This window comes from Bos mutus, chromosome 19 (assembly GCF_027580195.1).
Source record: "Bos mutus isolate GX-2022 chromosome 19, NWIPB_WYAK_1.1, whole genome shotgun sequence".
Lineage (NCBI taxonomy): Eukaryota > Metazoa > Chordata > Mammalia > Artiodactyla > Bovidae > Bos > Bos mutus.
Genome location: NC_091635.1, coordinates 36,469,672 through 36,494,819, shown reverse-complemented (window position 1 = coordinate 36,494,819; position 25,148 = coordinate 36,469,672). Strand labels below are relative to the sequence as shown.

General features: G+C 53.0%; 2 protein-coding genes across 2 annotated transcripts; both read left to right on the top strand.

Annotated features, from left to right (window-relative positions):
- The first annotated feature begins 4,566 nt into the window (after nt 1-4,566).
- On the top strand, nt 4,567-5,622 carry LOC102276876 (testis-expressed protein 19.2). Its single transcript, XM_005907177.1, has one exon. It carries the CDS (start codon nt 4,567-4,569, stop codon nt 5,620-5,622), a length of 1,056 nt encoding a protein of 351 aa, XP_005907239.1.
- An 11,494-nt stretch (nt 5,623-17,116) lies between these two features.
- UTS2R (urotensin 2 receptor) lies at nt 17,117-18,710 on the top strand. Its single transcript, XM_005907171.3, has one exon. The coding sequence runs from the start codon at nt 17,117-17,119 to the stop codon at nt 18,269-18,271; it is 1,155 nt and encodes a 384-aa protein (XP_005907233.1). The 3' UTR covers nt 18,272-18,710.
- The last annotated feature ends 6,438 nt before the right edge of the window (nt 18,711-25,148 follow it).

The following is a 25,148-nucleotide window of genomic DNA, read 5'->3' as shown; positions in this document are numbered from 1 at the left end:
GCCTAATGAGTTCAAAACTTTTGTTGCACAAAAACTTGCATGTGATTTTTTTTTCACATGATGTTTATAGCAGCTTCGTTCATAATTGCCAAAACTTGGAAGCAGGCAAGAAGTCCTTCAGTAAGTGAATAGATAAACTAGGGTCCATCCAATCAATGGAATATGCAGCGCTGAAAAGAAGTGTTATCAAGCCATAAAAAGACATGGAGGAAACTTAACGGCATATTACAAAGTGAAGGAAGTCAATCTGAAAAGGCTACATATTGTTTGATTCCAACTATCCAGCATTCAGGAAAAGGCAAAACTATGGAGACAAAAAAATATCAGTGGTTGCCAGGGGTGGGGATAGGTAGAGTTAAATGGGGAGAACAGGGACAGTAAAACTACTACATATGTATGTCATTAACCTTTTGTCTAAATCCATAGATTGAACAGCCCTGAAAGTAAACCCTAATGCGAACTGTTCACATTGAGTGATAAATGGGAACTGTTCACATTGAGTGATAACAGTGCATCACTATAGGGTCCTTGATGGTTACAAATGTACCATGTGGTGCAGAGTTTGACAGTGAAGCTGTGCTGTGTGGGGCAGGGTAGTATAAGAATTCTCTGTAACTTCTCCTCAGTTTTGCTATGAAGACAAAACTGGTCTAAAAACAGTGCCTAATATTTAAAGTGTTCATTTAAAGAGTCTTTATTTTATTTTAAAATTTGATTGAAGTATTAGTTGATTTACAGTATTGTGTTAATCTCTGCTGTACAGGAAAGTGATTCAGTTTTATATATTTTTATATTTTTATATTTTTTATATATATATATATATATATATATATATATATATAGGCTTCCTGATGGCTCAGATGGTAAAGAGTCTGCCTGCAATGCAGGAGACACCAGTTTGATTCCTGGGTCAGGAAGATCCCCTGGAGAAGGGATAGGCTACCCACTCCAGTGTTCTTGGGCTTCCCTGGTGACTCAGATGGTAAAGAATTTGTTCACAATATGGGAGACCTGGGTTCAATCCCTGGGTTGGAAGATCCCCTGGAGGAGGGCATGGCAACCCACGCCAGTATTCTTGCCTGGAGAATCCTCATGGACAGAGGGGGACTGATGGGCTACAGTCCGTGGGGGTCACAAAGAGTCAGACACAACTGAGTGACTAAGCACACACACACATATATACACTCTTTTTCATATTCTTTTCCATTATGGCTTATCACTGGATGTTGAATATAGTTCTCTGTGCTACACAGTGGGCTTCCCTGGTGGTTTAGATGGTAAAGAATCCGCCTGCGATGCAGGAGACCACTATTTGATCTCTGCATCAGGAAGATCCCTTGGAGAAGGAAATGGCAACCCATTCCAGTATTCTTACCTGGGAAATCCAATGGACAGAGGAGCCTGGCAGACTACAGTCCACAGGGTTGCACAGTCGGACAGGACTGAGAGGCTCACTTTCACTTTCTGTGCTATACTGTAGGACCTTGTTTACACATTCTCTATAGAATAGTTTGCATCTGTTAATCCCAAACACCCAATCCTTCTCTCCTACATCCCCCATCCCTCTTGGCAACCACAAGTCTGTTTCCTATGTCTGTGATAGTGTTTCTGTTTGTGCTGTATTTTAGAGTCCACATATAAGATCATATGGTATTTGTCTTTCTCTTTCTGACTTCCCTTAGTATGATAACCTTTAGGTCCGTCTATGTTGCTGTAAATGGCAATGTTTCATTCTTTTTTTATGACCAAATAATAATCCACTGTATATATATATGGATTATTATACATATATGCTAAGTTGCTTCAGTCATGTTTGACTCTTTGCGACCCCATGGACTGTAGCCTGCAAGGCTCATCCATCCATAGGATTCTCCAGGCAAAGATCCTGGAGTGGGTTGCCATTTCCTACTCCAGAGGATCTTCCCTACCCAGGGATTGAAACTGTATGTCTTGTACCTCCCGCATTGCCAGGCAGATTCTTTACCATTAGTGCCACCTGGGATACATCTTTATCCATTTGCCTGTCAATGGGCATATATGTCGTTTCCATGTCTTAGCTATTGTGAATAGTGCTTCTATGAACATTGGGGTGCATGTTTCTTTTCAAATTACAGTCTTCTCTGGATACAGGTCCAGGAGTGGGATTGCTGGATCATGTGACAACTCTATTTTTAGTTTTTTTGAGAAAACTTCATACTGTTCTCTATACTTGCAGTACCAGTTTACATTCCCACCAACAATGTAGGATGTTTTTCTTTTCTCCACACCCTCTCCAGCAATTATTTATTATTTATAGGTAAAGAGCCTTTATTTTAAAAGTGAAAAGTCAGAGGGCCAGAAATATGCCTAAATTGTAAATAACAGTTTACAGTTTCTGGAATTCATAAAGAAACTGTCATCAAGAGATACAAGAAAGAATCCATTTTAACCACAGAAAGACAGGCTTTGTGATCAAGTATGTCACCCAAGGGACCCACAAAGGGACAATAACCATAAGAGAGAGAATCACCCACACAATTTCAGAAACCTGCAGAATGAAGAGAACAATGGGAACAGTCTTCTCAGCCCTCAGAGGAGCAAATATCACAGGAACAATCACCCTGGTGACAGGGTTAGAGGAACAAGACTGCCCTCTCTGGGGGCTACACAGGCTCTCCTGGGATGAGGGAAGTGAGAATGACTCAGCAGTTTCATTTCCTGGTGGGCTGAGGCTCATGGGAAATATTGAGCCCAGAGCACCATGGGAAATGGCTCTTTATATGCTTAGGCAGGATCCCTTCCCTGCTTTCCCCACGTGTACCCACAGGAGGGCGGTACCAAGCTGGGTGAGAACTCCTTGAAGTGGAAGAGTGGGGCCTACAGACTAACAGTGTGGGGCTTGGAGCCTGCAGTGCCAATGTGATCCAGCGTAGCCTCAGGCCAGACAGGTTAGCTCAGGTGGGGGTGGTTCAGTCAGGCTCCTTCAGGTTTTATAAGGTTCAGATTCTGACAGATACCTCAGGTTCTGTCAGTTTCCATCAGGTTCTGACACATTCTGTCAGGTTCCCTCAGGTTCTGACAGCTCTATCAGATTCCAAGAGGTTCTAACAAGTTCTGTCAGGTTCTGTTAGATTTGGTCAGGTTCTGACCAGCTCCCTCGGGTTCTGATATTCTCTCAGGTTCCAATAGGTCCCTTCAGGTTTTTTCAGGCTCTATCAGGTTCTGTTAGTTTCCCTCAGGTTTTCTCATTCTCTGGCAGGTTCTATTGGATTTGGTGAGATCTGACAGGATCCTCAGGTTCTGACCAATTCTCTGGTTCTGACAGGTTCCATCAGGTTCTGTCAGATTTAGTCAGGTTCTGTCAGATTGGACAGATTTGGTCAGGTCTGACAGGATCCCTCAGGTTCTGACTGATTCTCTCAGATTGTCAGGTTCAGTCAGGTTTTGTCAGATTTGTTCAGGTTCTGACAGATTCCCTCAGGTGCTCACAGATTCTCACACGTTCTAACAGGTATTATCAGATTTGGTCATGTTCTGACCAGCTCCCTCACGTTCTGACTTTCTCTCAGGTTCCAACACTTTCCTTCAGGTTTTGTCAGTCTCTGGCAGGTTCTATCAGATTTGGTAAGATCTGACAGGACCCTCAGGTTCTGACCGAGTCTCTGGTTCTGTCAGGTTCCCTCAGGTTCTGTCAGATTCAGTCAGATTTGGTCAGGTCTGACAGGATCCCTCAGGTTCGGGCCAATTCTCTCTGTTGGGTTACGACAGATTTCCTTAGGTTCTGATAGATTCCCTCAGGTTCTGACCAATTCTTTCAGAGTCTGTCAGTTTCAATCAGGTTTTGTCAGCGTTGATCAGGATCTGACAGTGTCCCTCAGGTTTTCACAGATTCTCACAGGTTCCAACAGGTTTGTCAGATTTGGTCAGGTTCTGTCACATTCGGTCAGATTTGTTCAGGGGCTCACAGTTTCCCTCAGTTTCTGACAGATTTTGACAGATTCTCTCAGGGTCTGATCAATTCTGTTTCTGTCATGTCCTGACAGGTTTCCTTTGGTTCTGACAGATTCTCTGAGGTTCTGACATGTTCTCTCAGGTTTTGTCAGATTCGGTCAGGTTCTGACCAATTCTCTCGGGTTCTGTCAGATTTGGTCAGATTCTGACAGGAACCTCGGATTCTGAGTGATTCTTTCTGGTTCTGTCAGGTCCTGAGAGGTTCCCTCAGGTTTTGTCAGATGTGGTCAGGTTCTCCTCCCTCTGTGATTTGCTCCCACCTACCTGCTGGGGGCGCCCTAACCTCACTGCTTTTCTTTGCAGATCCCAGAGAACCGAGCCCTGGCATCAGCAGAAGTTAATTCCAGAGTTTCTTCCCTGCCAACCTCTACAGGTCCCTGTTGGATCGGGACACAGTTCATCCACCGCCACCTCAAATTCTTCTCCTGGTGATCCTCATCTTTCTCCTCTCTGTTCTCTTGCCCCTCCTCCCTGACCCTTGCTCTTCACTGCGCCCTCTTCTGTGGACCAGATCTTCGAAAATCACAGCTAGTCCTTCTTCTTCTGCCTGTGTCTCAGGAGTCAGACAGCTTGGCCATGTGCCCTCCAGTCAGCAAGCGGTATGCGGCAGAGGGCATGTCCTATCTCCATGCATCCTGGAGGTATCAGCTTCAACATGGCAGACAGCTAAGGATCTGCTTTGCTTGTTACAAGGCTGCCTTTCTGGACCTTAAGCGGCAGCTAGAGTCAGAAGACTTGGAAGATGGAGATTGGGACCCTGAGCTTATGGATAACTCAGAGACAGGGTCTGAGCAAGGGTCATCCCCAGTGATGGGGCCAAACTGGGCGCAGGGCCTATGGGAGCCTGCACAGGGCGAGTCTGTGGGCTGGGGATTGGACACCCTGGCGTCAGGCCCTGTGGAGTCAGAAGACATGGACCTAGATGATCACTTTGTGCCCACTGAGCTGCAGCCTCAGGATGCGGCACCTCTGGGCCTGGATGCTGAAGATGCTGACTGGACCCAGGGCCTTCCCTGGAGATTTGGGGAAATCCCTACCTGTTCCCACTGGCCAAGCCCCTCCATTCCATGGGAGGGGTTTTTCAAAGTGGACTTGCCTGCAGGAGAGCCCATGGTATTGGAGCTGGGCACCACACAGGACATGGACCCTCTTGAGGCTGAAGCCTATTTACTGGACCTGCAGATCCTCTCCCTAGTGGGCCGCTATGATGCTGTCTACCTCCAGAAGATGAAGCCAAGAGGGGTCCAAATGACACCAGGCCAGTGTTGGAAACTGCTGTTGGAGCCTGATGAGGTGTGGGTGGTGAGACTCCAAGATGCACCCCAGAAGCAGGAACTGCACCACTGGAAGCTAAGCATTCTGGAATCCTCCCCTCCAGGGCAGATTGAAGAGCTGGTGCCTGCGGATTCAGCCCTGCTTAAGAGGGGATTCACCATCCTTTCTTATTCACCCTCGGCCAAGAGGAAGCCTGAGGAGGGGGACTCAGCCTCTAGGCCACAGTCCTCCACCCAAGGAGGGGATGCCGGTACCAGTGGGCCCAGAGAGCCTGGGGAGAACCTGGCTGCTATGGGAGCCTCGGCCCTGGGAGAGCTGCCACATTTCCAGCCCTTCAACCCAGGGTCCCAGAACTGAGGGACTGAGGTCCACGTGGTCACCATTGTCCTGGCTTCCCCAGAACATCAGAGGCTAGAAGGACTGACCACTCCACAGAAGCCAGGTAACCATTAGCAATGGATGGGGACTTGGGCCTGGGGAGGAAAAATGGTGAGTGGCCAGAGGTTAAGAAATGGGACCTACCATAGCCTAACAAGGAAGCAACACAAATATCAGTATTGAGGAGAGAAGCCAACTATCAAGGAGTTAGGAACATGAAGCCGACAAGGATGTGCTGGTGTGAACAACTGCTGCAGAATGTGGCATGAAGAGTAGGGTGCAGAGCTGTGCCCTCGACTTGTAGAGAAATGCCATGGGTGGGATACATACTCTCAGTCTTGGGTGACAGGGTCACCAGATGGTCTCTGGGTCTCCACAGGACCCTGTCAGCAGCACTGGACATTCTGCTCTGTAGCGAGAGAAGGCCTGGTTTTAAATGTTGGCCTTTTAATGCAATTTGACAGTTTAGTTCTTGTTTTAATTTAATAAAGTATTAAGAGTTGTGCATCAAAGCCCTGTCTTAACTCATCCTCAGCTAGTCCTTATTGTCTCAGTGTTCCGGTCAAGTCACCTTTACAGATTTAAGTCCCCTGGGAGCAGGGGACAGAGAGTGGAGCAGCACAGGCCAGATGAGGATTCTGGTCAGTTTTTTGGCTCATAGTGCTTACAGGTGTTTATCACATTATTTATAAACAACTAATACATACACACATGCTTAAAATAACAAAGAGCCATACTTTGAACAATGAGACTGTGTCATCAAATGCAGATTTTAGTCACTCTAAATTTGTGCCCCTGATATTTAAAAACAAACAAATAAACAAAAACTAGAGGTAGAACCATGCACAAAAATTGCTAATAATGTTCACGACACAGGAGAGGGAAATGGGGGACCGTGTGCATCAGCCTCTCCATGCTTTGCACAGACTTACAGGAGAAGGAAGCTTTGGAGGTCTTGTCAGCAGAGTGCTGTGGGCCAGGAAGAAGCTCTTAGCTGGCAACTTCTCTTCCTTATAAACAACCAATCTAGAGGGTTCCACAGTCCTTTGCTCGGAGTCTGGTTGGCAGAGCCTCCAGTGATTCAAAGATGAGCTGTCTCTTTCAGTGAAAGATGCAGTCTAAGGGTCTACTCTAGGGGTGGGAGTTGGGGAGTTGCTGCTATGTTAGGTATTAACATAGTAAGGTCCTTTCATTGATATCTGGGAACAGTCTTTTTCTCTCATACCTTTCAGATGTGAATCTCCAGGTAGGTCTTGAAGACATCTGATGCTAATTAGATGGAGGGAAGGCATTGATACAGCAGCCACTCAAAACACTTCATTTCAACACGATCTCATAACTCTGTAGGCATTTATTGACTTGGAGTCTGTATTTGAACGTATATCTGGCTCTTCTTCCAAGTAAAGAGCGTGGTCTTGCCTTCATCCCCTCCTTTCTCTGTCCCTCCAGGTTAAACAGTCCATTTATTCATGGATCCAGCAAACCCTTATTTGAGGCAGGCTATTTTTCTTAAATGACCCAGCTGCTTTGCAGTACTGCGGTGATGCTGAGGTCAGGAGGAGGCAGCCCTGAAATAGCGCCCAAGCAAGAGCCCCAGCTCTTTGCCAAGAGGCTACAGCTAGTTCCTCAGCTCTTCTCATCTGAAAATGGGAAAAACATCAATTCACAAGATAATGGTGAAGATGAAAGAAGATCAAGTGTATCCTAAAAAAAATTAAACATATAATTTCCATATGACCCAACAATTCTACTCCTTAGGTATATACCCAAATAATTTAAAAACATATACCCACATGCTTCTAGTAGCATAATTCACAAAAGGTGGAAACAACCCAAAGTTCATCAACTGACAAATGGATAAACAAACTGTAATCTAGCCATACAGTGGGGTGTTACTACTGAGCCATAAAGAGAATGAGGCTTCCCTGTTGGCTCAGTGGTAAAGAATCCACCTGCTAATGCAGGAGACACAGTTTTGATCCCTGGGTTGGGAAGATCCCCTAGAGAAGGAAATGGCTACCCACTCCAGTATTCTTGCCTGGGAAGTCCCATGGACAGAAGAACCTGGAGGGCTACAGTCCATGGGGTTGCAAAAGAGTAGGACAGGACTGAAGTGACTAAAGCAAAAACGAAAAGGAGTGAAGTTCTGATGCTGCAACATGGATAAATCTTGAAAACTGTGATAAGTGAATGGAGTTGTCACAAAAGAGTTTGCATTGTATAATTTCATTTCTGTGAAATATTCAGAATAGGCAAATCCATGGAAACAATAGCAATGAATGGTTGCCAGAGACTGAGGGAAAAGGGGAGGAGGAAATAATTGCTTAGTGGATATAGGGTCTCCTTCTGAGGTGATGAAAATATTCTGGAACTAGATGGAGGTGATAGTCGCACAATATTGTGAATGTACTACAAGCCACTGGATTGTTAACTACGTTATGTGAATTTCACTGCAATTTAAAAAAATCAAATGTAAAACATGTAGAACATTGGCTCAGAGTAGGGGTAATTGTCCGTTCTCTTTTCAGAGGACCTGTGAGGAACAGTGCCAACCATCCCACCCCCGCCACTGCCGCCCCGCCAGCCCCTCCATGGTGCTCCAATGTGAATTAATCCACTCTTTCCATTAAAACAGCTACAGTCAGCTCTGGCCTTCCCACTGTATACAATTACACGGTGATTTTCTCTCAAATCCAGAGCAGCAGCACAAATAATTACGCTTATTGCATTCACAGCCTGGGTGCCTGTGGAGGGATATTCCTGTCAGGTGTCCCAAATAGCATTAAAAGTAATTTGTCATTGATCAGCAATTCAAATTTAATTCTATATTTTATCAGTCGATGGTGCGCCGGCCCCAGAAGGTCAGACCTGGTGTGCGTCTCTGTGAGGAACTAGGCCGAGAGCACTGGAAAGAGCACAGGACAGAGAGGCTGAGTCCAAAGGGAGGGGAGATGGCACAGGGCGTGTGGCATCCCACCATCTGTGGTGCAGGCCCCCTCCAGAAACATCTACTGCAGTGCTGGCAGCATTCCCAGCCCTGGGAAGGGCCGCAGAGAGGGTTGGACAACGTACGCCATGGTTTTTCCAAACCACCCTGAGAGCAGCTGCCCAGCAGGTGAGGTGGGGGTGGGGACCTATGACCCCAGAGCTTCTGGTATTTCTGAGGGAAGCAGGAGGACAGGACTGGCCAAATCTCCTTCTATTCTGCGCAGGGAAGGAGCTTGATGGACACGATCAAGATGTGTGTCCATGTTGCTGACCACAACCAGGCCTGGGGCTCCTCCCGCCTCTGAGGGACCTGCTCCGGTCCAAGCCAACCCCTGCCCCTGGGGCCTGGGGCATCTTTGTGTTGCAGGAGCCTCTGTTTCTGGGGTGGTCCATGCTCTCCAGTGCCCAGACCCTGGGCCCTTGGTGGAAACACTGCAGGAAGGACGAAGTGTCTCCACAAATTGTCCTGCCACGGCAATGATTTCTGTGTTGGGGGCAACATGGGTGAAGCGTGCGCTTTCAGGAAAGGGGTCCCTGCCCCAACCCACAGGCAGAAATCTGCTAATGTTTCTGGGGCTTCTTTAGAAGTTTCTGTGTTAGGCAGGGAAGACAACTAGGGACTGAGACTTCCCTACCCCAACGTCAGGCACCCCCACACCAGCTGAGGACTGGGCTACAGTCACTGCTAGCACCTGAGGAGGTGGCGCAGGGTCCAGATGTTCCCGTGGGTGCCCTAGCATGGTGTGAAGGAGGCACGCACCCCCTCCCCTGCAGTCTGACCCTCTGAAGACCCAGGCCTCGGGGCCTTTGGGCCTTGCGCTGCGGCTGCTGATGGGCCACACCCTGACCTGCACAGGCCATGGTAGCACAGGGCAGATGTCCAGGCACCCAGGACCTCACTGCACCAGGGGACGGTTGACCACTCCTTGGCTTGAGCTGAGACTGTGGCCTGTTCCAGCTTTAATCTCTGTCTTCTGGGGGCTTCAGCTTTGTGCCTGGCAGGTCATACCACACGGACCCCTATGATTTAGGAAAATCATTTCTTCCTGCCACGTCCTAGCAGTCCCACAGCACAGAGCCCCCTCCTCCAGGACCCCCTCCTGGACCAGCCCCCCTCTGTGGTTAGAGGGGATGTCTGTCTCTTCCCCTCACTCAGCCAGGAGCCAAACACAGCCCAGATGCAGCTGCCCTTCTGTCTTGGGCAGCCACATGAAAGGTGATCGTGGCTCCTCTCCTCACTAGACCGAACATTTCTTAAAGGCAGGGACCATGGCGTCACCTTCTTCTTCATCGCCATCATTGTCTTGGCCACCAGTGGTTACTGAGAGCCACCAGCACTTATAAGCATAAACTCCTTTAAATCTCTCAATACTCAGATGAGATAAGGTCTACTTTTAGTCGCATTTTACAGATGAGGAAACTGAGGCACAGAGAGATGGTCGTTCCCCTGAGGCCACGCAGCTGCCCAGGGAAGGCACCCAGATCCACACCGAGGCAGCTGGAGTCCTGACGTCCTTGGCCATCTCCGTATCTGGTCCAGGGCTCTCTGCCTGACTCTGCTCAACATCTGGCCCTAGGAAAGGCCAGATTAGTTGGGGTGTGTGGTGCAGAGCATCACAGAGCCTTTCAGAGGGTGAGTGAGCTCGTATGGATCAGGTTAAGAGAAAAAATATAAGTGCAAAAAGATAGGTACAGTATGTTCCATTTACAACAATATTAAAGCACATTATGAATTGCACATGGAAAAGACATGATCAAAAACAAAAGTCACCAGGACAAAGTCAGGACAGCAGTGCCTCTAGGGAGAGAGGAGAATGGGAACTTGGAAGGCTAGGGATGCATTATTTCCTTAAACAACCATTGGAAGCAACTATGGAAAAATACCATCACTTGAGCTAGACGGAGGCACCCAGGTGTGTGTCATGTACTGAGTGAAGGTTACAATATGCCACTGCTGACAGTGCTGCTGCTGCTGCTGGTGATGGAGGTGGTGGTGATGGAGGTGGTGGTAAAGTTGATGGTGATGATGGTCCTGGAGATTTTTAAACCCAAAGTCTATCTGAGCGTGCACTTAAATACTCCAGGAGAGACCTGTAGGAACAGGGACCCCCTATCTTGGATTCTGCCTGCAGCAGAGGTGCCTCCATTAGTTTGGAGGCCCAGGCCCCCCTCCCCACTGCTGTTTTCAGGGGTGGGGCCCTGAGCTTCTGGTTTCCCAAGGAGGCAGGAAGGAGCGTGATGGCCATGCTGAGGGGAGCGGTGCCTCTGTACTCTGCTCCCTGGACAGAATCAGGAGTTAGAGCCCACGGAGAATGTGAGGACGTGGCCTTGGCTGTCCTGCTTTTAGGACAGAACTGGAGGCCCTGGGGTTTCTATCCATCTCCTGCACCAACTCCCATTTTGCCATCCCCATAAGGGCGCTCGGGGCCTCTGCATCCAGCCTTTTCACTCAGAATACACCGTATGAAACTGTGTATTCATGGATTCTGAACTGGGGCCCTTTTCCACAGGCTACCAGGCCTGAATGGCCCCCTGGGACCTGGGAGGCAGCAGCGCCGGACCTGCAGCACCTCTCCTCTAGGCAGAAGGGCCACAGGGCTCCCCTAGGGGCCCCAGTGTCAACAGTGAGAGAGACAGTGTTGTGTGTACTTGACATTTCTCTTCCCTCTCCCTGCATCCAGCTTTCCCAAACCTGAATATTTATAGTCGGGACCTCTCTGAACTCTCATGAGTTCAGTCACCTGGACTGCTCAGATGCTGGAGGCTCTCTGCTAGTCTACAGGGGCCCGCCTCCAGCTGGAGACCTGGACAGGTTTTAATTGGTTTGATTGCAATCCTCATCCCTCCAGCTGGGTCTCAGATCTTGAGTATTTGAGACAAGGATTGGGGAAATTGTTTCTGAAATTGAAATCAAGTAACAACATTAGCAGCGGCATCAAGGGAAGAATCTCCTGGAAAACAGTTAGCTACTGACTGCAGAAGGGCCCTAGGCTGGGGGAGGGACAGCCAAGCAGGTGTGTCCCTTCTGGGACCTCCTTCTGGGGCATGGGCCCCCCGGCTGGGCCCTGGGCCCCCCGGCTGGGCCCTAGACAGTCTCTGTCAGTGACTGGTGAGGCTATGTGGGCCATTTCTGCCCAACTCTGGACTCCTTCCACTCTGCTCTCCTGAAGGGGCTGGCCTAGACTCTTACAGGTGCACTGAGGCCTGTTTTCCCTCCACCCCCAGTCCTACTCCCTTCCCTTTCTCTTTCCAAGGCATTTTTTTAGGGGCTGGGGGGACAGGACAGTGACAAGATGTGCCTCTGACAAGTCTGTGATCAGGCTGGGTGGGCACCTGTGAAGAGACCCCATGAAGCCAGATTCAGCCTATGGCATCTCATCTTCCACCTAATTTAGTAATCCAGTTGGAAAAGAGTTCTTGCAGAAAAATGATCATTTAAAAATATAATGAACCCATTATATGAAGAGCAAAGCTTTAAAGTCACATTTGTGGAAAGTGGGAGCTTTATAATTATGATTTATGATTTAATGGTCCATAAAATGAATCAGAGACAGGCTTAGTCATGCGACTCTTTGTGACCCCATAGACTGTAACTTGCCAGGCTCCTCTGTCCAGGGAATTCGCCAGGCAAGAATACTGGAGTGGGTAGCCATTCCCTTCTCCAGGACATCTTCCCGACCCAGGGATCAAACCTGGGTCTCCTGCATTGCAGGAAGGTTTCTTACTATCTGAGCCACCAGGGAAGCCCCATTAAATGCAGAGCAAAGTTTAAAGTCACATTTGTGGAAAGTGGGAGCTTTATGATTATGATTTAATGGTCCATAAAGTGAATCAGAGACAGGCAGAGTTTAGTTTGCAAAGAACACAGTAGATCTTAGGGATGTGGTCCACTAACCCGAGGACAGCAGCACCAGCTCCCTGAAGGATCCTGGCCCTCTTTCCTCAAGCCCCAAGCCCTGACCACTGGAGCCATTCGGGTCCTCTCAGGTCCAGGCTAAGGACAGCGCAATAGAGGAAGAGTTTCAGATAATCTCCCTGATGATGTCCCTTGAGAGGACATATCAGCCACCAGCACCTTCAGGTCTCACAATATTTCCCTCTCCTTCCATTGGCTCCTGTCACTCACACTCAGGACAGCCCAGCCCCTCCCCTACTCTCCATGGGGTCTGTCTAACATGCATGCTGGATGGGTGTCTGTCCTTCCCAGAGAGGAGGCCATGGGCTGTGTGGCCTGTGGCTCTGCAGGACGTCGTGACCAGGAGATGAGACCAAGGCTGCTCTGAGATGGGGAGGGAGCTGACCAACACCTAAACAGATGCTGTCCTTGATCATCCATATTTCCCAGCCTGCAGCCCTGAGGGCCTATGTCAAGCCAGGTTGCTCAGTGACCCCAGCAGCTAACCCTGGCGGTGTTCCTGGAAGCTTCTCTCTGTGACCTGGGCATGCCCTTGGTCACAGGGTGTTTGGACCAAAGGCAGCAGATGAGCCTGAACACCTTGAGGCCGACCAGCCTGAATCACCTGCCCACAGGACAGGAGGATGAGAGGAAGACCTGCCTATGAGTCTACCTGTCCAAGAGAAGCAGTGGGGTGACTCAAGCACACCCCCATGCCAGGGGCCTCCAGGCTCAGGGACAATGAGGAGTGGAGAGCAGTACTCTGAGGGCCCCAGGGCTCCTAAAAACAGAGTCATCTGGAAAAAATCTGACAACTAAGGACAGTTAGGATTTTTCAAAGAAATAAAGGAAGGACCATGACGCATGAAAGGAACAGAAAATTATAAATCAAAATATTCATAGCAGCACTAGTCACCATCACCAAAATCATCCATCAGGGATGAAGGGAAAAACAAAGTGATTTACCTTGAATCAGAAGATATTCTTCAGGGCGCTTCCCTCGTGGTCCAGTGGCTAAGACCCTATGCTCCCGGTGCAGGGGGCCTCGGTTCAATCCCTGGTCGGGGAACTAGATCCCACATGGTGCAACTAAGACCTGGCCCAGCCAAATAAATAAATACATTAAAAGAAGAAGAAGAAGATAGTCTTCAGTCTTCTGAATACTTCACTCTTCTGTCTTCACAGAATACTCTTCAGTCTTGAAAAGGATGGAAACTCTGACCCTTGCTACAACATGAAGGAAGCTCAAAGACATCATAGTAAGTGAAAGAAGCCAGACACTAAGGGACGAATGTATGATCCCACTCACAGCGGGTCCTTAGAGTAGTGGAATCCATGGAGACCAACGGAGAATGGTGGTTGTCAGGGTCTGGGGGAATGGGATGTGGAGTTGTCTAATGGGGACAATAAAAGGTTTGTGTTGATAAAAGGTTTTGGAAATAGTGACGAGTGCACATTATGAATGTCTTTAATGACACTGGGTCCTGGCCTCGCATGGGTCTCTCAGAACCACCCTCCACCCACTGCGTCCCCCGCAGGTGCAGAGGAGGGTCCAGGGCTTGACTGACCATCTGAATCCGAGTCCGAGGCTCAGTGCTTGGGAAACTGAGGGGTGGTGGAGTGCAGAGGGCAAAGGGAAGCAGAGACGCTCCGCGGTGGGGCCAGCCAGGCTGGACTGAGCTTCACCCCATGGATGCGTCTGGAGTCCCAGCTGCGCCGTGATCTGCCCTCTCGCTTTGCCACCCCCCGCTCCCGCCCCTGCTGCCCTCCCGTCCCTGGGCCTCCGTGGCTCCCCCCACCGCAGCGCATCCTCGCCCCCTCTCTAGCAGCCCCCCTCCCGCGGGTTATTAATATCCGGGCCGGGCGCAGGGCCGCCGCGCATTCCCAGCTGGCAGCCGGGCAGGTGGCGCCGGCGACAGGGGCCTGGGCGCGGAACGCGGCTCTCTGGGCGAGACCGGCGGGCGGGCTCCCCTCCACCACGCGCCCCTGGGAGCCCCCACGTCCTCTGCGCGCCCCTACCGGGCAGAGCCCTCGGAAAGGTTCCCGTGCCGCGCCGAGTGTTTGGAGACGCTTAGCGACTAAGCGCCGGTCCAGAGCACGACCCCAGGGTGCTCGGCGCCCACACCTGACGGCCGGTGACGGAGGTGGGCGCAGGCACTGCGAGGGTGCGGGGCGGGAGAAGGGGCTGGGACCCTCCCGGGGCGGGGCGCCCTCCTCGCTGGCCCGCACAATCCCCTGCAGGATCGCTCGGCCACGAAGCCCTCCCAGCGGACCCCCGGGGGATGCGTGGCGCTTCGGAGGGTGGAGAGGGTGAGGTGTGCGCGGTGGGCTCGGCGGCTGTTTCGCGTCCCTCCCGGGAGGTCCTCCGCTAGGTTCGCGGTAGCCCCTGCGGGAGGGCTCTGGAACCAGAACCCACTGGGGGCTGCGGCCGCGGAGGGCGCCTCGGGCCGGTAGGAAAGACCCCAGCTCCCCTCGCCAGACCCAAGGCTGAGCCGAGTCCCACGGGCAGGGGGCCTAGGACAGCGTCTCTACACCCAGCTTGCCCTTCTGCACCGAGGGCTCAGTTGGACGCCCCGAGTTTATCTATGTTAGTGCGAACGCTGTACCTGTAGAGGGAAAAAACCGGGAACCAGTTTTATCCGGCCACATTATCCCTAGATGTGGGGAGATTGAGCCATAAAGGGGCCTCTCCTCTCATTCAAGTATTCAGGTTTTAGGTCTCTTTTTTCTCATGAGGGTAATTTTCACCCAGTAAGCACGGGTCATGAGTGTGCAACTCCAGGAGTTTTTACATGTCCGTAGTCGCTAAGTCGTGTCTGACTCTTTGGGACCCCATGGAATGCATAGCCTGCCAGACTCCTCTGTCCATGGGGAGAATGCTGGAGTGCGTTGCCATGCCCTCCTTCAGGGGATCTTCCCAACCCAGGGATCAAACCCAGGTCTCCTGCATTGCAGGCGGATTCTTTACCATCTGAGCCACCAGAACACCTGTGTAACCAGCGCCACATGAGGACATAGCACACGTCCGTCCCGGAGTGCTCTCCGGTGCCCCCTACCAGTTGACACCCTCTTCAACCACTCATACAGATTTTTTCTTTTCCCCAGCTTCATTCAGGTAAAGGGAATTACACAGTGTGTACTTTTTGTGTATGGTTTCTGTTTCATCCCCCCCAACTCAACAGAGCATATTTGAGTTTCATCAAGTTGCTGACTGTTCAATAATTTCATTTTATTCATCACCTTGGAGCATTTTTATTGGGGGGGGGGTGTCAGTTTCTTTATCCATACTACTATTCACCAATGTTTGGGTGGTTTCCAGCTTCTGACTGCTATGAACGTTCTCACTCTTGCTTTTTGTGGCCATTTGCACTAATTTTTCTTGGCATAAACCTAAGAGTAGAATTGCTGAATGAGAGGACAGACGTGTGTCCAACTTTACTAAGGGTGCCAGATTGTTCGCCACAGGCGGCTGCACTGTTCTTGTCCTCCACTAGCAGTTCAGGAGTTCATTTCCTTCATGTCCTCCCAGCAGTTTTACGAATTTCCTGTTCAAATTTTGTCTTTTTTTCCTTTCAGTTGAGTCATTGCTCTTTATTGATCTGTAGTTCTTTCACATATTTTGATTACTAGTTCGTTGTCTGATATGTGTCTTCTGATAATCTTTTCCCAGTCCATGGTTTACATCTTTTACTCTCTCAGTGAAGTTCTTAATTTTCATGAAGTCCAATTGGTGGGTCTTTTACTGCAAGCATTTTTTTTTTTTTTTTTTTTTTTTTTTTTTTTTTTGAGAAATCTTCCTTTACCCACAGTCATGCAGATATTCTCCTGTATTTCTTCCAGAGCTTGATTAATTAATTGATTTAATCTATTACATAAGGTACACAGTCCACCCTGAATTGTTTTCTTGTGTGGTAGGATATAGGAATCAGGTTTATTTCCCCCATGTGAATAAAGGAAGATTATGAGGGCTTTCCCCTCTTTAACATATTTTCCTATTTGAACTTTAAAGTTGGCAGATATTACTTTTGCAATCTGAACAAAATGTATTTTCTTAAAACATACAGGAGAACTATATGGGGAGGAAGACATAGGGGTCAGCCTGGCTTCCCTGCCCTTCAGGGATGAGGAAGTGAGAAGGCCTAGTGAGAACTCCTGGTTCATCCAGGAGTGAACCATCCTGGTTCATGCCTGCTGTGCTCTGATTTTCAGGAAAGGCCATCCAGCTGAGAGGCCTTTGAACTTGCACTGTGGCCCAGGGTGAGAATGCTACTGGGGCATGCATGGCGGGCAACTGGTCTGGGTGGTACTCTGGTCCCCCTGGATAGCTGGGGAACTGAAGCAGAGTGTTAGAGTTCTGCATGGAGAGTCCCCCAGGGGGTATCACAGTTGGTGAGCACTGTCCCTCTGCAGGCGTCCCAGCCTGGTGGGAACCCTGGCCTCTTATGGCCTCTTGGGAGTGGGAAAGGGTGCCTGACCTGCATCTTTAATGAGCATCCTCTCCTGCAGGACAAGCTTGTTGCCCACAGATGCCCCCTCTCTACCTAAAGGAGCAGCAGGCCCCAGCCCCAAGCCCAGTGTGAGGTGGCAGAGATGGCACTGAGCCCAGAGCCATCGAGCAGGTTCCTGGTGCCGGCTACAATGGGCAGCGCCATGCCTGAGCTGCCTGGTGCCCCCAATGCGTCCCTCAACAGCTCGTTGGCTAGCCCGACGGAGCCCAACTCCCTGGAAGACCTGGTGGCCACGGGCACCATCGGGGTGGTGCTCTCGGCCATGGGTGTGGTAGGCATGGCAGGCAACGTGTACACGCTGACGGTCATGTGCCGCTTCCTGCACACCTCTGCCTCCATGTACGTCTACGTCATCAACCTGGCGCTGGCAGACCTCCTCTACCTGCTCAGCATCCCCTTCATTGTAGCTACCTACGTCACCAAGAGGTGGCACTTCGGCGACGTGGGCTGCCGCGTCCTCTTCAGCCTGGACTTCCTGACCATGCACGCCAGCATCTTCACCCTGACCCTCATGAGCAGGGAGCGCTATGCCGCCGTGGTGAGGCCGCTGGACACGGTGCAGCGTTCCAAGGGCTATCGTAAGGTCCTGGCGCTGGGCACGTGGCTGCTGGCACTGCTGCTGGCACTGCCCATGATGCTGGCCATCCGGCTGGTCCGCAGGGGCCACAAGAGCCTCTGCCTGCCGGCCTGGGGCCAGCGCACCCACCGCGCCTACCTGACGCTGCTCTTCGGGACCAGCATTGTGGGGCCCGGTGTGGTCATCGGGCTGCTCTACGTCCGCCTGGCCCGGGCCTACTGGCTGTCGCAGCGGGCCTCCTTCACGCAGACGCGGCGGCTGCCCAACCCCAGGGTGCTCTACCTCATCCTGGGCATCGTGCTGCTCTTCTGGGCCTGCTTCCTGCCCTTCTGGCTGTGGCAGCTCCTTGCCCAGTACCGTGGGGCCCCACCGCTCGCTCCCCGCTCCGCCCGCATCGTCAATTACCTGACCACCTGCCTCACCTATGGCAACAGCTGTGTGAACCCCTTCCTCTACACGCTGCTCACCAAGAACTACCGTGACTACCGCCAACGCTCGCTCCACAGCAGGGGCACCAGTGGGCCTGTGGGCGTCCGCAGCTTCCCACAGGGCCACACCCGCTGCCAGCTCGGCTCGGGTCGCTCCGTGACCTCCAGCAGCCAGCAAGCCACTGAGACCATCGCACTGTCCCAGGCGGTCCCCGGGAGTCTCTGCGTCTGAGCGTCCCCAGCCTCCCTGTGGGCCCTGGGGGTAGGCTGTGGGGAGTGGCCCCTGGAGCCCAGGTCTCTCCTGGACCACCCTCCCCACGGTCTGCCTCCCTTCCCCAGTCCTCTTCCAGAAAGCTCCTGGCTCTCCCTCACCCCTCACTCACTTCAGCTCCATCAGTGCAGCTACTTTCCTCATAACGCCCAGAAGTGCCCCCAACCCAGTCCATCTGTGAGGGTCTGCAGGAGGCTCGGGCTCAGGGCCAGCTCCTGAAGACCGTGGTGAGTGGAGTCTTCACCAGCCCCCTGCAGACGTGACTGCGTACCTGACACACGACAGGGTACACCGTGGCAGGTGACACCATGTTGCCACACAAGCTGCCTGTGTGGGACCCTCCTCCTGGCATGAGCGTGGCCCCGGTGGCACCCATTTCTCCCAACTGCCATGTGGTTCCATCCCGCACAGCTTCAGCACCTGGAACAATAAACGCTGAGCTCCCTGAGTCTTGTCTGCAACAGCAGTGTGAGTGGGGTGTCAAAGGAGGCAGGACCCCCAGGACGTCCTCCTGCACTTGGAGGAGCCCATCTGCCTGACCGGGCAGGGGACATGTCTGGCCATTAGGCCTTCCTGACATGGTGGGTGGGTGCCATCCGGCCTGAACCAGGCCCTGGGTGTGGGGCCTGAGACCCTGGGGTGAGTGAGGCGGGGAGCCACCAGCCTCAACCTGCTCAGGGAGGACAGGCGGCTGGGACATCACTCCAGGGCAGGAACTTGGAGACCAAACTAAAATCATGAGCCAGAATTACTCTCCCATTTGCAGCTCACCTGCCTCTCCCTCCCCAAACCTTGAGGGGATGGTGGGGGTGGATCATATACAACGCAGTAGGGGATTATCTCATGCCTCCTGTGTACAGCATCCCAGTTGGACCTCCTATGGACACCAAGACCATCAGGCCCTGCCCACAGAGAGCCCACCCACAGGGAAAGGTTTTGGACCTACCCCAACCCCTATCCCACTCTCCGGTGACCAGTTCACTCCACACTGTACCCCTAATTCACATCCCAACCTGGGCCCCAGCCATGGCTGCACACACATCAGATTCAAGGCCTTGACTGGATCCTAATGTGTTGGCAGGTGGAGATCTGGCCGCTAAGTATGGAGTGGGAGGCTACTGGCCCCACCTGGGACCCCCAATGTTTTGGGAAGAAAACAGCCCAAAGTTTGTACCTTGATCAAGGCCCCATGTCTCTGTTTCCTGAATCCTAATTCCAGAATGCACCCAGAAGGCCCCAAACTTGGAAAACAGAGACCCTCCCCTACCCCGAGTGTCCCTGCAATCCCCACTCATCTGCACATGTGAAGGTGCTCTTTGCACTATTTCTTGGCATGATACTGAAGAACTTACCTCTTTGGCCCCAAATTTAAGACCTGAGTACCCTGGTTAGTGCTCCCACATGGGCTGGCTGAGCTTCTACTGCCAGGCCTGGGACAGCTGCAGGGGCTGTCTTCCCACCTCCCACTTAGAAGTGCTCCCACACTCCTGCCAGCCTCTGGGGAGCCTCATGATAACACCGTGAGTGTTTCAGAGTGCTTAAAAATGTCCAGCAGGCTCTCATGCCTGTGTACTCACACACACAGCCACGTGGAGACTCCTACTGGCCTACTACAGCTTGGCCAACCTCCCTGGACCCACCGCCCACAGTCCCTCCCTCTCCCCTCACCACAGGCCCCCAGGACCCAACAGTCAGGGACCAGTGATTTATGGAGGCCTAGTCTGGCTCAAGACCCACAGTCATCAGCCCATCAGGCATGGTGCCTGGCCCTTGGCAAGCCGGAGAGCAGAGAGCCCTGGGGTGAGGGGCCAACCGGGGTGAGCTTGGGTGTGGCTAGAATAGGGCTCTAGAATAGCAGGTCAGGGCTCCTGTTCAAATGCTACAGCTTTATCGGGGTAGTTTCACACCATAAAACTCACCCACTGAAAGTACAAGTAATGATTCAGTGAAAGGACAGTCATGTAACCAACATCACAGTTCAGTCTCGGGGCATCTGTTAGGCCGGGTGTGCGTGCTCAGTCGCGTCTGACTGTGACCCCATTGAACTGTAGAGCCCGCCAGTCTCCTCTGTCCTGTCAGGCAGGGAGCTCCAAAGAAATCAACCAATAGCACAGACGTATAAATATTAAAAGGTTCTTTGAAGGAATTGGCATAGTGATTAAGGGACTGGCATGTCTGGGATCCATTGGCGGGTGGGGCAGCAGGCTGACGGGCTGGAAACTCAGGGAGAAGACGCTGCAGCCTTGGGGCAGAATTCCTTCTTTCCCAGAAACCTCCGTTTTTGCTGGAAGAACTTTAAGCGCCTGGAGGAGCCCCACCCACCATGTTCCGGGAACAGACGCCCTTCTGTAGTGTGGGCAGAGCTGAATGTGCCCCCGTGGATGAACACGTGTTGGTTGTGGGCATTTGAGGTGCTTCCACCTTTTCCCTAAATGAACAGGGCCACCGTGACCACCCGTGTGGCCATGCGGCTGCCACCCCTCCAGCCGCCCTGCATGAGGGCTCCTGGTCTCCTGGCTTCTCCATCCTGCCCACCCTGCCCTCGCTCTGGGCAGGCACCGTTTTATGACAAAAGAGCAGCTGTTCTGGGTAAACTCGGATTTGAAACAGGTGGCTCTGTGATGGCGACCGTCTCTCAGAGTCACGCGTCTGCAGGGCTGGGGCCCTAGGCCTTGCTCAATGGGTGGTGGCAGGCTGGTGGGGGCAGGGGCACCCCCTTCCCATCCGCATCACCTTGGCTTCCAACAGGAGTGAGTCCAGGCTTCCTTACCTCCAGCTCTGTCCCAGGAACCTGGGGCGTTCCCACCTGGTAATGTGTACCAAGGGAGGGGCAGCCGGCAGGGCCCCTCAGGAGAAGGAGACATCGTCATGGCCACCTTCACTGTGGATTGTCCTGGTTCTACGGGTCATCTGAACCCTTATGACCAGTTTCCCATGTCCCCAGAAAGGCACTGGATAGGTCACCACCCTATCCCCACAACCTGGGGAAGGCCCTGACCAGGTCTCCTGTCCCCTGTCCCCAGAAAGACACTGACCAGGCACATCCACAGGCCTCACATCCTGCTGGGAGGCTGGGGCTTCTCCAAGTGCTGAGTATTTTCCAATAGTTCAAAGGCAGGGAGGAGGGCTTCGAACCCAGGGTTTGCTCTGCAAATTGCCTTGTGTTATCTGGGGCTTAAGACCACAGGGCTTTGCTGGAGATCTGGTGGTGTGGACACCATGGGAGGCAGTGTGGATGCCATGGGAGCAGGTCATAGGGAACAGAGCCAGCGAAGCCCCAAAGGGATGTTCACCCCTGGGCGCTGGGGCACTCTGACGTTAACCCCCACACACCCCAACCACCGTTGGGGCCTGTGGTGAGGGGCCTTGTCCTGCAGGGCCCTCCCTGGGGTGGGCTGCTCCCTGCCTGCCTCCTGTCCCTTCCCTGCCTGCCCCAGAATCTCAGGCCCCCACAGGGGCCACTGGGCCTGGGCCTCCGCTCAGGCATCCTTCCCCCGTTGTCAGGGTCCCCAGTGACCCAACAGTCTTCACTGGACGTCCGGCATGACAGCCTCTGCTCTTCCTGAACAGGGGACCACCAGGCTGTGCACGGAGCTGCTTTCCACGCAACCGGGGACAGAGGGAGCAGGACACGGGCCACCACTCCAGAAAACGGGGACAGTGTCCCTCTCCACTCTACAAGCGTCAGACCCAGAGCTCCTGAAACCAGGTGGACGTCTCACCTGGGGCCACCGCCCTGCTGGGCAGAGGGGCCAGTAGTGGGTGTGGAAAAGGGAGGTGGGAGGGAGGGAGGAGCGAAGGGGATGGATGGAGGAAGAGAGGAGGAGGAGGGGATGGGGGAGAGAGGAGTGGGAGGGGGTGGAAGTGAGTAGGGAGGATGGGAGGTGCAGCGAGTGCTCCTCTCCCACAGCACAGTATGTCAGGAGCTAAGAGGACCTGCTGTCTGAGTCCAGCCCGGGCCTCCAGGGCAGTGGTGGTTAGCGGTGGGGATGAGCAGGCTGTCGACTGTCTGATGGATGAGCATTCAGGCTGAAGGTCACTCAGGGTGATGCATGAGGTCTCGGCATTTAAATGCCAGACACCCAACCTCCAGACTTGCAGATGAGGAGGCAAAACACCAAGGCCAGGCTCAGCCCACAGTGCTCCTGACAGCTTACAAAGCACCATTACACTGACTTGGGTCCCTGACCACTGCCCAGGACCACCCCCAGCCCCCACCCTGCATCGGGGGAATGAATTTCTTTTCAGAGAAGATTGCTGGGATCCCTCTGTGAGACACTAACTGTGCTCCAATGGAATGTTTTGTGAATATGGATTTTGTTCCAGCGGGGCTCCCATGAATCTGGGTTAATAGGGTACGGGCTGGATGGGGAGGTCTTTGCTGGGGTTGGTGCGTGAAGCTCCTCTAGAAGACCTTGGGCACAGAGCCATGGGGACTGGGTGCCCAACTGCATCAGGGCCAGGCCTATGGGCATGTCTCCCCATCCCATCCTCACCCCCTGCACCCTCTTCCCTGAGTTTTCCCACCCCACTCCCCGCAGTTCCTATAGCGAAAACAAGGAGCGGGGACAGTGATCAGGCAGGCTGTGGGGCCTGTGACTAGGACAGTGGTGGCTGGCACCCACTGGGGAATGAATGAATGTATGAATGGACAAACTGTGTCCCTCTGCTAGGGACCTGCTGCCCTTCCATATTCTGTCCTCTGTCTTCCTGGAGATGGTGGAGGGGGGAAGGAACCAGGGCCGGATGAGTGCACAGCCGAGTTCACAGCCAAGCTCGCAGGAGGCAGGGGCATCCAGGAGCCTAGTGGTGGAGGCTCGGGTGATGGATTTACCAGGTGCAGGCACATTCCTGCCCCACAGGCCGGACAGTTTCCAAGAGGCTCAGCCTTGGCCAGGATTTGGTTGCTGACCCGCGGGCTTTTTCAGACCCAGGAGAGTGGCCTGTCCCAGTCCACAAACTTGTGCCCTGAGTCCCGCCCTCCAATCTCCCGTGGGTCCCCAGGGGTGGGAGGCAGAGAAAGCCCAGCTCTCGCACCAGCACACAGAGTGCCCGAGTCGCCGGCTGCAGGCCCAAGACTGCGCACTTGGTGTAAATTTCTCATCAACAAAGAAACACACACAGTCCAAAGTTTCCGCTATTCCTAATTTTTTCAGGAACTCATTCTTTGGGAATCAGGTTGCACCTACAACCAGTAGACACCGCTGTTTACCTGCCCAGGGAGCTCTCTCTGCTTTTGTAGACCATCCTTATCAAATGGAGTTCGGGGGTGGGCAGTACCAGCGACAGTGGCCCTGCCTGGTAGGGTGGCCCAGCCAATTTGTAGAGACCTGAACTCTGACCTGATTCCATGCCTGAACACGCCCACCTGAAGGGCCAGGCTTGGGGGGCAGGATGCTGGGGCTCCTTTCCATCCTGGAGAAAGCCCTCGGCTCACAGGCACCTCCACTTACATACCCACCAGGCAAGACAGAGGAGGGACCTCAGCTAGCAGAAGGGGAGAGCCCCCACCCCAGGCAGGAGGTAGGGATGGCCAGAGTCTAGCCTGGGCCCTATACACCCACAGACCACCAAACTGGGAATCTGAGAGCCCCAGGGCCACCTGCAGGAGCAGGTTTTTCCATTGGCATTCCAGACAGATGACGCTCTGAGCAGGAAGACCGAGAGGCTGCCAACAGCCAGCAGCCAAGAGCACCAGACTCCTGCCTTTCCCAGGCTGGCCGAGGGCCCAGGCCCATGCAGGGGGTGGGGTGGGGGGTTCTCCTGGGGCCAAGCTAGGAGAGCCCCATCCCCTGAGCTGCCCAGGGCGGGCCCCCAGGCGGGATGGCTCTGTCCTGCCACCTTTCCCCTCCTGGAGCTGTGGAGACGGAGGCCTGGTGGGCCTGAGTGCTGAGCGGGATCAGAGCCAGGAGGCAGCTGGGTGTTCTGCGGCCCAGGAACTCCAGTCCACCCCTCTGCCCTTCCTCCATGTGCAAATTCCTTGGCCCCCCAGGAGGGCCCCTCAGCGAGCTCACCATTGGGTCATCTTTTGTTTTTACAAAATTCTCTTTATTCCCACTTCACAGCTGAGGAACCAGGCCACGCGGGACCCACAAGGAGCCAGGAGCACCCATTCTCAGCTCAGTGGGTCTATTCCCCTTTGCCCTTCATGGCCTGAGGCACCCCGCAGTGTGATTGAAAGCCCAGAGCCTGATCTCAACCCAAAACTGTGTGTCAGTGTGAAATGCCGAGGCTGCCTGGGCATCAGAGTTGGCTGCCCCATGCCAAGATTCTTCTCCAGGGCTGTGACGAGTTGAGGCCAGGCCTGGGGCCTGATGGGGGATGGGGAACCTCCATTTCTGCCCTTGGTCTCCCAATGTTCCCCACTCCTCCCCTCATCCTGCGTCCTCCCCAAGCGTCGGCAGAGCTAGGATGGACCGTGTGTACCCCACAATACACCAGGCTGGCCAGTGGGCAGCTGAGGCCCGGGAGACGCGGCCAGGAGGTAGTCCTGGTGCATGAATGATTACAGGGATGGGGGAGGTGCTAAAGGAGTAACGTGAGCCTGCATCCCCACCTGTGACAGATATGGGAGGGCCGCCTGAGCTGACAGTGAAGTTGGGGTGCCAGCTGGGGTCTCCTGGGCAGGTCCTGAACCCAGCTGAGGGGTCCAAATCCCCCTATGAGGGGTCTGTGCCTGAAGCCTGGCCCCAGGAGGCAAGACCCACACACCATGGATGCAAGGCCTCAGCGAGGGTTCCGAGGAGCTGGTGGGCATGGAGGGCGGGGGTCCCCAGGAAACAGCGACCCCACCCCCACCCTGCACTGTCCTCATAGAGGCACAGGCACAGGAGAACAT